At 34.4% G+C, this 14,053-nt stretch overlaps 1 protein-coding gene across 3 annotated transcripts in view; it reads left to right on the top strand.

Moving 5' to 3' along the window:
* Positions 1–3,107: 3,107 nt before the first annotated feature.
* Positions 3,108–14,053, top strand: part of BMP5 (bone morphogenetic protein 5) — a 118,167-nt gene continuing 107,221 nt past the window's right edge. For all 3 annotated transcript variants that reach the window (XM_036248805.1, XM_036248804.1, XM_036248803.1), the window contains exon 1: positions 3,108–4,322. In XM_036248805.1, coding sequence (XP_036104698.1) covers positions 3,833–4,322 — 490 coding nt within the window. In that variant the 5' untranslated portion in view covers positions 3,108–3,832. The remainder of the gene's footprint in view (positions 4,323–14,053) is intronic.

Genomic DNA, 14,053 nt, shown 5'->3' with positions numbered 1-14,053 from the left:
CAGGTGACGGCAGGCAGATTTAAGTCAGATGGTGGTGTTATAGCACCACTCTGCCTTCCTTGGGACCACTATGCACACCACATTCTCTATGCTATGTTTTTGGCTCAAAAAAAGAAAGAATGAACTGAAGGCAATTTAATATCACAGATGCTGCTCTGTTGTGCACTTGTGCATCTAGCTGGGGATATCTTCCCGCCTTTCCCTCTACTGCCAGCCTCTCCAATCTCCTAACTGGTCTCCCCACACCCCCCTTTTCCCTTCCTCCTTCTCACACAATCTCAGATAGCTTTTGCCTAAGAATTTTATGATCTTATTCAAATGATTCTGGATGGTGTTCCAAGCTTGAGAGATGATTAAGGAATGCAGATACCATTTATATTGGACATCTGTCTTTCACCGCAGTCATATCCTTCCATGAGAAATTTTGTTTCATGGACAAACAATGGGAAGAAAAAACAAACCTTAGAAATCAAATAGGATGAAACTACCAGAACAAAACAGATTTGCAAATGCTACAACTTTTTGGTTGAGCAAGTTTTAAAGGAAACTTCTGCAGCTTTGAAAGTCTGGGGAAAAATGAAGTCAGTCTATTGGACAGAGTTGGTTTACATACTCAGAGGCTAAGTGTGTCACATTTTAGGGAGGAAAAGACAAAAATGAACAGGAAAAATGACAGTGGAGGAATATTTCTACAAGAATTCAATTGTCTCTTTTCCCCTCCAAAAGGTCACTTATATTCGTACAGACCCCAGTCAAACAGTATGTTCTGCGAGTTGAGTTTTTACTGAAATATACGTCTAGTTAGAAACAATTCTTGTGATGCCCCGGGTGTTTCTCCTGTCTCAACTTCTTTCTCAGCACATATTTATTCAGCATGTGCGATGACTTCTACACCTTTTACATACATGCTCTGAAACTTAAAACGTTTATACCACACAGTTGCAAAAGACTTGATCTTTTAAATTGCTCTCGAACACTTAGATACAAATCTATCTGGGAATCCAAATGATGTAGTAAAATACATTTACTTTCCATTGAAAATGAATCTGACTTTTCATTTGGTGGTTAGCATTTCCTCTTTATTCCTGGCAGGTTTTTGTCTTTTTATTTTCTCTCTCTCATTGCACATGTTGATCCTTTTGAAAAATGAATGTTTGCCAAATCTAGTCTGAGTTGGAAAGGAAGGTAGGGGCGGGTGGATACTAAAAAATCTGACCAAGATTGTTAACAACTGATTTCCAATATAGAGGTAGGCTCTGTGCCTGGTTAAGTAATTAAATTCCCATCACACTGGTTGATATTATAAATCATGCTGTGGGAAAACGAGTTTTTGAGACTCGTGACACCTAGACTCATTGTATCTTCCACTTGTACCTTAAGGAAAAAAGAAACACATGGGAGATAAGAGTTGAGTCCTGATCTAGTGTGGCTAGTTTCTACTTGTAGCTCAATGCTGTGTTCTAGAGACATGAAGCAAATTCATCACCTTGAGAATTTCTGTTAAAATGTGGAGGAGCACTGTTGTATACTTGATCTGGGGTGTGTTTTATAAATGCCAAGGAGAAGCATTTGTCTTTAAGTGCTTGATTCGAATTTGCACCAATGGCCAAAAAACTGCTTGTTTGGTTTGGATAAAGGATAAACAGTTTGCAGAATTTTAGTGGTTTAAACTATTTCTTATTGAAATGGTGTTTCTTCCCTTACATCCAAAATGTCTTGCTCTTCACGCGATACCAATTTTGTAGAGGTGTTCCATGTATGTCAGTCTTTGGCTCTATTACTGTGGCATCCTACATGGCTCTTAATAAAGAATTTTTAGTAAGGCATATATTAAATAGCATCATCAAACTTTAGTGCAGTGAGTTAGTGTAAGAAAAAAATGACGCGTACAATAAGATTCTGCAAGCCTTTTTAGTATCTTGCCTTTACCAATAAACTGAAGACTTGTGAGAAATATGGCTTAGATTTAGATATTCACAGGAAATATTTTAAAAGATATTAAACAAGAGACCGGGTGCTTCTAGGCAGAGTCAAGGAAAAGCATTAAAATTTCATAATCATTCTAGAATTTGCTTGATAAATCGACACTGGTATCAGAATACTATTCCAGACAATGAAAGTATTGTAAGCCCTAACTTTAAGTGCGAGCTTGTAAGGAAAATTATAGCTGCACAAAAACACCGTAGACTTCCAAATTTTAAAGGCATTAAACATGAAGGATAAACACGTACTTTGCTCATTTCCTCAGATTAAGCGTGGTATGTTAGAAAGGTGTGCACTTTCCCCATTATACCCATCAAATTTTAAAAAGGCAAATTTCAATCTGCATGTAATTGTGAAGGATATTTGACTTGTGTCTATTTGCATGGGCTAAAACAAATCAAAGTACTGAGCACAATTAATGGGAAGTACCTAATTTGTAAGTCTGTTTGCATTTCAACTAAAAGGACTTAAAATTTAAGAATTATGACGCTACATCTTTAGGGTGTTTGTATTTCAACAGCACTGACTTGATGAGTGAAATATGAATATACTTTTCTGCTTAAATTTTTGATATTTAAAGACCATTAATGCTGGACTATCTAATTACCATTATTGAATTATTATAACCACTGCTTTGATACCTAAAATATAATTACCAGTAATTAACTCTCTACTGTATTTTATTCTAAAAAGCTCTGGTTGTAATTAAGAAACAACAAATTAACCTCAATTTGCAACTCCTCCTCTTATTTTTTAAGAAGTAAACTTTAGTAACTTATAAAAACCAGAAATAAACTCAAATATAGAACTGAAACATATCATGTGAATCTAGCCACAACCTGAGACTTAACATAGAAGTACATTAAATGTGTACTATTAAAAGAAAGATCTAAAGTACTATATAAAATTGGTGGCAAAATTTTCATTCTGCTGCTTGAAAATTGGCTGTTTTCCCCCCTAGAATTTATATGCCCTATTCATCACTGTTCTGTGTTAGATGCATGGCTCTGAAATTGCGAAAATGGAGGCTTTTCTGGTAGCAAAAGGGTTAAGTTCTTTTTGCTTTACCAGTTTCAAATTACAATGAGAAGCCTCTTCTTTCCCAGCAGGGTTGTGCTTACATTACTCTTTAGATCTCCCTTGAAGAGGGCTGGTATATTTGTGCCTGCTGGAGGTGGAATTAACAGTAAGAAGGAGAAAGGGATTGAATGGACTTATAGGAAGGTTTTCAAGTAAATACAGGAAAACACATTTACTTGACTAGTACAACCTTGAGTCGCATTTTACACTAAGACGACACAAAAGATGTTAAAGTTATCACCAAGCTGCCGGACAAATATATATTCCAACACCAAGGTGCAGATCAGCATAGATCTGTGATTCAGAAATCAGCATTGTCTTGGAAAGAGCTTCAGGGTTGAGAAGAACTCAAGAGCAAGTGAAGATAACTTTGGGAACTACAGTTTATCAGAAGATCAACTTTCGTTCATTCAAATACCAAAGGCCTGATTATCATAAATTCACATAGGAATGCCTAGGTCATCTGATCAAATAATATTAGCCGTCTTCTGCTACATCAATGCAGCAAAAACTCTTAACAACTGTGGATAATTGGAAATTTGATTTTCAGCTTTCTTAGAAATAACTCCTCTTGACATATTCCAAAATATTTAAAATAGGGCAGGAAAATCAGTGAGGATGTTGTGTTCAGAAATGTCACTGTCATGAAGAATAGGTAAATTTATTTTTTTCTGCTACTGGGAAGTTGTACCTCCTAGAAACTTAGATTTTTTTTTTTTTTAAAGAGGACAAGAAGAACTAAAAACATCAACTTTGCTTTTGGACAAAAATGCATCTGAGTGTGTTTTTATTTAGGGGTATTGTGGGTTTCCTCTGGAGCTGCTGGGTTCTACTGGGTTATGCAAAAGGAGGTTTGGGAGACAATCATGTTCACTCCAGTTTTATTTATAGAAGACTACGAAACCATGAAAGACGGGAAATACAGAGGGAAATTCTCTCTATCTTGGGTTTGCCTCACAGACCCAGACCATTTTCACCTGGAAAACAAGCTTCCTCTGCACCTCTCTTTATGCTGGACCTATACAATGCTATGGCCAATGAAGAAAATCCTGAGGAGTCGGAATACTCAGTGAGGGCATCCCTGGCAGGAGAGACCAGAGGAGCCAGAAAGGGATACCCAGCCTCTCCCAATGGGTATCCTCGCCGCATACAGTTATCTCGAACGACTCCCCTGACTACCCAGAGTCCTCCTCTAGCCAGCCTACATGATACCAACTTTCTGAACGATGCTGACATGGTCATGAGCTTTGTCAACTTAGGTATGTTGTTCGTTTATTTGTTAATCTGTGTTATTACAAAGTGGAAGTTTTTCTAATGGTAAAGTAGCTGCCTGGTAGGTGGTCATGTTTATATAAAGTCATTTTCTATAACTCTCCTCTCCAACTTCTGTTTCCTTTCTTTCATTGATGCAATATGAGATTTTGCCTTAGGCAACAAAGTCATATATATATATACACATATTATTTTTAATATAAAAAGCTAAAATTAAACAATTATAGTTGGGGAAGATTTGGGTCTTTTCAGATCTTGTTAAAATATCAACCTTGCTTAATGTATAAATATATGAATAAACAGGCAATAGTCAAAAAAAGAAAAGGAGAATTTACAAGGAGAGCTATGCTATGAGCAAAAAATAATAATAAAAATATTTTAAAAAGCATTTATAGACAGAAAAGTAAAACTGACATTCTGAATTATATTTTGGTTAGTAATTTAGAAAACATACATGTACGTATTTATATGCAAGTTAAAAGCACTCATTGAGGGGAGGCAACTACCGCAAAGCTATTGGTATCAAATTAACTAAGATCAAATAATATTGTAAAAAATGACTATCAAATAGCTTCAGGGAAAGATTCCGATATTCTCTGAAAAATATTTTAGAAACAAATTTTCAATCTAACATTTTTAACTGCAATGATTGAAATATATCATACCTATTTGATTATTTCCAGAAGCAAGGGAAGTGGAAATCATGCCATGATGGTCCTTACCTATACAAAATTTCTTTTTATTGGAGATAAAAATAACTGAAATTCTTTAATTAGTAACTTTATTATAGAATAATTTTTTAAAATTATGTTTTACTCAATACTAATACTTTCATGGCAATGTTTAAAGAGTGGAATTATCAAATAGTAAATTAATGCTTGGTATTTCATTGTGCAATATTATTAAAGAGTTTCCCAATTTAAAATGATTTTTACCAGGGCTGTAATTTTATTTAAATGTTATAATAGATACTGAAGGTGAAAATTTACTATCTTCAGACATTGAAAATAATAAAAACATAGAATATGCTTATTTTTGAAGAATAAAAATTGTATCAAATTTCATCAACTTGAAAGGATTGAGAATATTTTAATGTAAGAACTCTTAACATTTTGTTTTAAAAATGCAATCTGCTTTGACTTAAATTTGACATATTTGATTATACACTTAATTAAAAACTTCCTCATATATCTCAAAAATATTCTTTGAAAAGTCAGATAGCAACTCCTAATAACACATGATGCTTTTATAATATATGTTACTTAATGTGTTCTGCTCATTTGCTCTCAGCAGTCCTAGCATGAAGGATAAGGTGCATAATAAATCATATGCTTCATGTTACTAGAGACAAAGCTCTCATTATTAAGTTTTAGTAAGTCATCATTGGTTGCCCTAATCAGGTGTCCTGGACACCTTTTCTTTGACATGTAATTAACAGGTTTCATTTGGAACTTTCAAGCCATTAAAATATACTTTAATTCTAACGTAGGTTGATTGCTCTTTCTTCTGTAAATGGCATGTAAATGTGGCTCAGGATATATTTTTACTTTGTAGCCATTTCAAAAACACTATTCAATAATTTAAATCTATGTTAATATTTTAATAGAAAATGTCAATCTAGCATGATTTACATAGTCACAAAATAAATGTCTGAAAAATCAGTTCAGGTCATCTAAAATCTGTCACGGGAGAATGTGCTATATAATGTATTTTATAAAACCATAGCTCTGTCATAAATCTCTTCTAATAATACATTTTATTAAATTTGAATATTTTGATCATTTACAAAAGAAGTGTATTTGTGTTTTAGAAAGAAATTAAGTATGATTTTGAACCTGTATGCCATTTCTTTTTATAAATCTACATAAAATAAGAAGACCAAAAACTATAATTAACAGTTTTATTCAGTGACTTCTAGAACAATTTTTATCTTTATCATTTAAGAAAGATTATATTTTTAAATCAATAAAATTTTGGTTATATTGTTTGGATTATAATAATAAACTAATTCATTAATATACCATGAAATACAATTATTCATTTTACCCTAGACAAACAATTGGATATAAACTTCAGAAAATGTTTATTTATTTTTATCATGCTTGAACTTCTGAGTAATGATTTATCTTCAATAATAAACCACATTGGTTTTTTAAAATTTTAATATTCCAAACTAAATGTCTCACACTAAATTACTGATAAATTAATTCTGATATTGAATTTCTCCTAGTAGTCTCTGGGGAAAATTGAACCACAATTTTATTTTATTATCCCCAGACCATGACTTCTCATATATCCCAAAGTTGCAACCTATCATTACTTAATAAAACCTTTTTTTTTGTATTTCTTCCATGATAAAATAGGTCAAAGCATACTTAGAAAAGGTGACACTGTAATGTCATTGTTAACTGCACTGAGAATTTGAGTGTCCTTATGTAACATTCATTAGCAGATACCTGCAACTTGCTTTATGTTCTTATATGACTGAAGATAATTTTATTTTATTTTTTGGTATCTTAGAGTATATGTACATAGTGGGGACTAAGGACAAATGATCAAATCAGCAATAGGCAAGGAATTTGTATTGAGAAAGTCACCTGAATATTTAAATATGTAAAAAGATTCTGTTGACATTTCCCATAACAAGATAAATATATTAAAAGGATCTAGTAACATCCTTTTTATTAATGCTTGCCTGTGTCATTTTAAGTTAAATAATAGCTTTTCTATAATTATCTTGTCATTCAGGAAGACATTTATTTCCAACATAAGTTTTGCTCCTCAAGAATAAATAAACTAACTTTCAATTTGAATTTAAGTTTCAATTCAAACTTTGAATCCTATTTAACAAAATATCTATTTTTAAAATTTCAGATGAGAATAATTTTTTGTCCATAAGTGAAAAAATAGTTCAGAATTTACTAAATGAAAAAAAAGAAATGTAAATAAACTGTGTTAAGGTAATTATAAACAACTAACTATGAAACTAAACACATTATTTTTACCTTTAAGTTATTTTAGTGATTTGTTTATTTTTAAGAAACAAATGTTAATTATTAATTGTGTGAAGAGAAACTTCCCACTCTATTGTATTCACTATTCTTCGGCCAACTTTTGTCAGACTCCGAGTATCTAGCTTTTACAGGTTGACTTTTTTGATTTGTCCTGAAAACTAATGAATATCAGTGGAATTTTTTCTTAGTCAATGATACTTACTTTGTTAGAAACAAAAATGTATTTGTGGTAAATTTGTTCTCTTTTTAACCATCTCTTTATAAAAAAATGTTAAGGGTTCTATATCAAATACCTATACAAATAAAAGGAATTACTAGGTAGTTTTCTTGCAATATTAAAATATATCTTCTGTTTATATAAACATAAATATGTAGTGTACTTCTAATATATTTTAGTTAAAAATCAATATTTTGATTACTTTGTGATAATATAAATAAAATGACATAATGTAGATATTTTGGAGGAACTACAAAAAACAACAACCAGTAAATGAGACAATTTACATTTCTATTATTCTTAGTCTACATGCATTTTTCTGATAAAGAAGAACTTTGGGTATATTAATGGTTTTTGACTCATTGATCAGTTGGCTTGGAGTCAAATATTTCTTAGGTATATTTTAAGAATATATATTAGTTCTCAAGCAGAAAAATATATAAATGTAATGCTTACATTTATTTATTTTATAACAATATATTTAGCATGCTAAGATATGAAATAGAAAAAAAATGCTTTCAAAACTTTATATTAAACCCTTCTCCTCTTACTTCCTCAAATCATTAAACTCTCCTGGTATTGGAAGAAAAAAGTGCTTATGTACTCGGTTGAAAGATTTGAAAGACATCATTGATATTTATTGTTGTTTTTGGCTGACTCAAATGCCCAGTGGAGAGGAATTTATATACAGATCTACCTAAAGATGCCTATCTATGTAGTGTCTCCAACAGGGTTATTAACACTTGTGTAACATAAACACACCCATAAACACATGCAAGATTATTTTTTTGAGGGAGGAGGAATGGGATGGGAGGAAAGATCTATTATAATCCATCATACTACATATTCATGGATTTTGTCTGGAAACACAAATGGTAATATTGGGCAAAAATATCATTCTTTAAAACCCTTAACTTCTGAAGAGAAAAGAAGTTGCCGTGGATGAAAAGCTTTTTCTCCCTTCAACAACCCTTCACATTCATAGATGTGACCAAAGCGGTTCCCATTCTCCTTTAAAGGTATTTTGTTGTCCACTGATGGGCATGGCTGCAAAGATTGTTATCATCATAGTTTAAGTAAAACATTTTTGCAGCTTTTAATGGTCACTCACAAATCGCCAATTTTAAACGTGTAATAAGAAGTAACAGCTGGAAAAAGAAAGGTATGATAATATCCTCTAGAAAGGCTTGGGACCACCTCTCTCCGCCCCCTTCTTTTGGCCTTTCCTCTTTAGTTCTGTGGTCTCTGTAGCCCCAGGCTCTCCTGGCACCTTCTCCCGACTGCCCCCGCCCTTCCTGGGGTCTGTCTTTGGTCCTAGTTTCTTAATAGCTGGAGGCTTAGATTAGCTGAAAATCAATTAGTTACAGCATGATCCTTTAGGTACAGTCTCCTGTTTTCTCTTTACTTGAGAAGGAAAAGGTTATGATGTGCCAATTACAGCCTCTACCCATCAGTAGAAAAGCTCCCCAGGGCACCAGAACCCGCTCTCTCTCCATCGCTTGTAATTGTTGCCTCCACCACTCCATTCTTCTTTGCCTCCTCGCCTCTCCCTGAGGACCCCACTGACAGAACTGAGTTGTTTTTGCCTTTACTATTTTATAACATAAATTAAAATTTAAAAGTGGGAAATGTAAGGGAAAGTAAAAAAGCAAAAAGGGGGAAAAATACAACATTGAACAAAAACTACAAAATGAAAACTAATCAGAAAGGCGATTCTCTTTTACTTTATAAAGCACATTTGCTTATAGTATTTTTATTTAATATTCATGTCACTTCTGGGAAGACGTTTCCTTTTCTTAAGTTGAGGAGAGATGATGAGAGAGGATAAAGAGATCAAGAATAACAGAGGTACAGCACAATGAGAAGGAGACAGAGAAATACACAGAATATATTTTTTAAAGCCCTTGAAAGAAAGAAACGGAATGAAATGAGTCATTGGAGGCTGGTGTTTGGGTGTGCAGGTGGAGGATGTGTTGGGAAATCCTCAGTCTACCTCATTCTGACACAGCAGCTAATTCAACATCCCCAGCCACATCAGCTCCAGGGGAAGACCCTTTCATCCTTCCACACAAAAATACCAAAGTGGGGAGAAGGGAGGGGGGCGCTCAGTGTCTGTGTACAAGGAGCATACAGACGGGCTACTCACATTTACAGTCATAAATAATGTAGTAGCTCAGCTTGAAAAAACCACAGGTTAAAGGAAGAGGCTTTCCTGACGCACAGAGAGGGGCTGAGATCAGAGGAACCACTGGAAGGGTTGGCTTGAAACAATGAATCCCTTGTTCTAAGCAATGTTTATGAGTGCTTCTTTGCACCTTAAGTTCATATTTTATTGGCTCAGCTGTGGGGTTTCCCCATTTGCTCATCTCTTAAAATAATACCCTTGGCCAAGATATCCTTTAAAACACCAGTCAGCCCTGACAACCGACTCATTTGTTTGGGAGGAAAAGGGATCCGTTGTGATTTTTATGTCAGATTGGGATATTTAAGATTCAGTTATGGACCTTAACGTTATGACAGTAAGATAAAAATAATAGCGGGAATCTTCACCTGCCTTTTTAGAAATGTTGGCAACAATCCACATAACCAAATGATAACCTCTGATGGGTATGTCTGGTCTAAATGGTCGTGGTAAATCATAATCCACAAAGGTAGACACATAATCAATTAAAGTGTAGAATAAATAACATGAGAAAAAAATCATTTGTAGATTAGTAAGAAGGATAGTGGTTTGGGAGAAAAAGAAAAACAACAACAAACTTTCATAACTAAAGAAAGTGCAGCGGATTACATCAATATTGGGTAAAATGTAGAAACCAAGACGTGTATGATGTTAAATAGTTAGGTATAAAAAGTAAACTAGGGCATGTGTTATTTATAATGTCTAAGACGATGGAGATCCCTGTCTGTACACGATGTGCCCTTCCTTTATTTTCATAAACAATGGAGCATAGTGCTTGCGTGAGAAGAAACTGCGGTGCATTTTAAAATCGAATGAGTATAATTAAAATATCTCTTAGATACTGTGATTTATTTATCTTCTTCCTGGAGGCAAATAACAACGTGGTGGTGTTCTTATTGTTGAACAGCTTTTCTATAGTTATTAGAAATAAAGAAAAATAGTTTTAAAATGGTGGGATGAACATATAAATTTAATTTAGATTTTATTCAAGACGATGAGACATGACAAAATCAAAATCTTTATTGACATTTACAAATGCCTTCAGCTATTCTTATGCTGTCATGATATGGGAAATTCAGTATTCTTTGTTTTGCACAGATTTTCTGTCCTTATTGGAACTGTGATTAGCTTTTCCATATAGGACACAGAGAATATTTCCAGAATCTTAAGTCTATGCCATAATACTGCTCAAATGGCTTTAAGGTTTAATTGATAATTAAGCTTAATGGCTTTCCTTTCTGTGCCTCCAGCCCAGAAGCAGGGTGGCAGAGAAGAGGCCAGAACATCAGAATCCCATATTCTATACTTTCTAGCAGTGTGACCTCTGGCAAGTTACCTACATGTGTCTCTGGTTTCTTATCTAAAAAGTTCCAATAATAAGGTAATAACAGCACCTTCCTCATTGAGTGTCGAAAGGATTATTTGAGGAATATGCATACAATTTAAGAACAATTTTTGGAACAATGTGAGACCCCAGTACATGGCCATGAGTTGCACTTGTGTCCAACTTCTGTGCCATATTTGCAGGAGTGGCTAAATAATTTGTGAAGCCTGATGCGAAGGGAAAATGCAGGGCCCCTTGTTCAAAAATTATCAAGAATTTCATGGTGATGGCAGCCGAGGATTAGACCAAGTATGGGACCCTTGGGAGTACAGGGCTTTGTGTGACTGCACAGGTCTCATGCCAGGGAAGCCAGCCCTGGGTGTTTGATTACATGTTGTGAGGGCAGGAACCATGACCTTGCCATCCTTTCTAATCCCCGGTGGTATAGCAGGGCCCCAGGAGGAAAGAGATAGTATGTGTAAAATGAATTGTTTGAGGAGGGTTTCACTAATGTACTTTTTAAAATGTTGCGGGCAGGGCTCTTTTGACAAAACAGGTAATGTAGCACCTGGAACAGCAGGGGAGCCTTGCTTTAGGACTCCTGGGCAGGGAGCAGAAAACTCATAGGAGAGCTTTATGAAGCAGGGACCTTGACAGGCACGGTGGCCTTTCTGAGAGAGATACTAGGGAACCAGTACTCAGTAGGGAGGGAGATTGAGGAGTAAACACCTGGGCCATACTCTTCTGTGATGTTTTCCACTGGAGAGTGGATCTTGAGACACAAACTGAAGGTATTTGGCACAAACACATAAATGAATATTGGGTATGTAGTCAACGAGAGTTCTAGAATCACTTCAATTTCAGTGCAAGTTCCTCATATAGGTGCTAACCTCTCTGTTCTCGTTCATTTATAAAATTCCAGCGATCCTGATAAATTGACGTTGAGAGTTAGTTCAGGAGTTGGTGAAATGAAGTGGCAAAAACACACAGGCCGTGCTGCAAAAAAATAGTTAAATTGTGTATCAGTCATTTCATGGGCTATATTAAAACTATTTTAGAGCAAACTGAACTTTTAAACAAAAACTAAACCCCAGGGAAAAGTAGCACTCTCAGATTACAGTACAAACAGTAGGCTGTAATTGCCAATCAAAAATAGGATGGGAAGCACTGGAGTATATGCAAATATGTAAAGCAAATACAAAGAGCAATATATTTTCTTTAATCTTTAGGCATGTATTCTCAATCCTATGTCATCCTTTCCGAAATGACCCCTGACTGTGTGTTCAAGGTTTTGGAATTCTGAGTAGAATCATATGATATTCTCCACGGTTAATTTTGCAGGCAGAAATAATGTTAGGATGAGGTCAACTGAGATTATTATCTTTGTTCTTGCTACCATTCCTCTACTCTGGCAGGGTTCCTGTGGCTTACAGAGGCAGAATTTAGTGGAGGAGCAGGTATGTCTGCTATTTAGTTCTCATAAATAACCAACCACTGAGCCTTGAGGCCGGAGCCATACCCCAGCCCTCTAATCACAGACAACATTGAACAGACCAGCCCCTTTCCAGTCTAGTCTGTGTTCCCTTTCAAAGCCACTGAGGATGGGAATTTTAAACTGATTTGGCTTCTATAATTATCAAAAGCAGAGGGAGAGAGAATTCAACTTGGAAAATGTATAGGTTCTTCTACAAATAACCTTGATGCAGGCACCAAAGACTTATTTAGTGATAAAATGAAGGTCATCAGTTAAGTAATGTTTATGGTTAATGATTTTTTAGTAGTAAACCTTTATTTTTTATTTTTAAATTACAGTTGTCCTACAATATTATATTAGTTTCAGGTGTGCAACTTAGTGATTAGATATTTATATAACTTACAGAGACCACCTTGATAAATCTAGTACCCATCTGGCACCATACATTGTTTTTACAATATTATTGATGATGTTCCCTATGCTGGACTTTACATCCCTGTGGCTATTCTGTAACTACCAATTTGTACTTTTAAATCCCTTCACCTTTTCACCATCCCCCCAACACCTTCCCATCTGGCAACCGTGAAAACGTTCTCTGTATCTATGAGTCTGTTTCTGTTCTGCTTGCTCCTTTATTTTGTTTTTTAGATTTCACATATAAGTGAAATAATCTGGCATTTATTTGTCTGTCTCTGTCAGACTTATTTTATTTAACATAATACCCTCTAGGTCCATTCATGTTTTTGCAGATGGCAAGATTTCCTTCTTCCTTGTGGCTGAATTATCGTCCATTGTATATATGCACTACTTCTTTATCCATCCCCCTTATTGATAGACACTTAGGTTGCTTCCCTATCTTGGCTATTGTAAATAACGCAGCAATAAACATATGGTTGTATAGGTCTTTTTAATTTAGTGTTTCATTTTCTTTGGATAAATACCCAGAAGTGGAGTTGCCAGGCCCTTCTTTGTCTCTTGTTACAGCCTTTGTTTTAAAGTCTATTTTGTCTGGTATAAGTATCACTACCCCAGATTTTTTTGTTTCTTTTGATTCTCATAAAATATCTTTTTTCATTCCTTTAGTTTTATTCTTTGTGTGTCTTTTGACATGAAGTGAGTTTCCTGTAGACATCATATGTGAGGGTCTTGTTTGGATATCCATTTAGTCACCATATAGCTTTTAATTGGCATATTTAGTCTATTTACATTTAAAGTACTTATTGATAAATACATATTTATTGTCCTTTTATCATTTATAGTTTTGATTCTTTTTTTTTTCTTTTTTCTTATTCTTAAAAAAGATCCTTTAACATTTCTTATAATCTTGGTTTGTTGGTGATAAACTCCTTTAGCTTTCTCTTTTCTGGGAGGTTCTTTATCTGTCCTTCAATTCTAAATGATAACTGTGCTTGTTCTAGTCATCTTGGTTGTAAGTCCTTGGTATTCATCACTTTGAATACTTTCATGCCAATCCCTTCTGGCCTACAAAGTTTTTTTTTAGCAATCA

Source organism: Molossus molossus, unplaced genomic scaffold (genome assembly GCF_014108415.1).
Source record: "Molossus molossus isolate mMolMol1 unplaced genomic scaffold, mMolMol1.p scaffold_m16_p_8, whole genome shotgun sequence".
In the NCBI taxonomy this organism is placed as follows: domain Eukaryota; kingdom Metazoa; phylum Chordata; class Mammalia; order Chiroptera; family Molossidae; genus Molossus; species Molossus molossus.
This window is presented reverse-complemented; position numbering and strand designations above follow the sequence as displayed.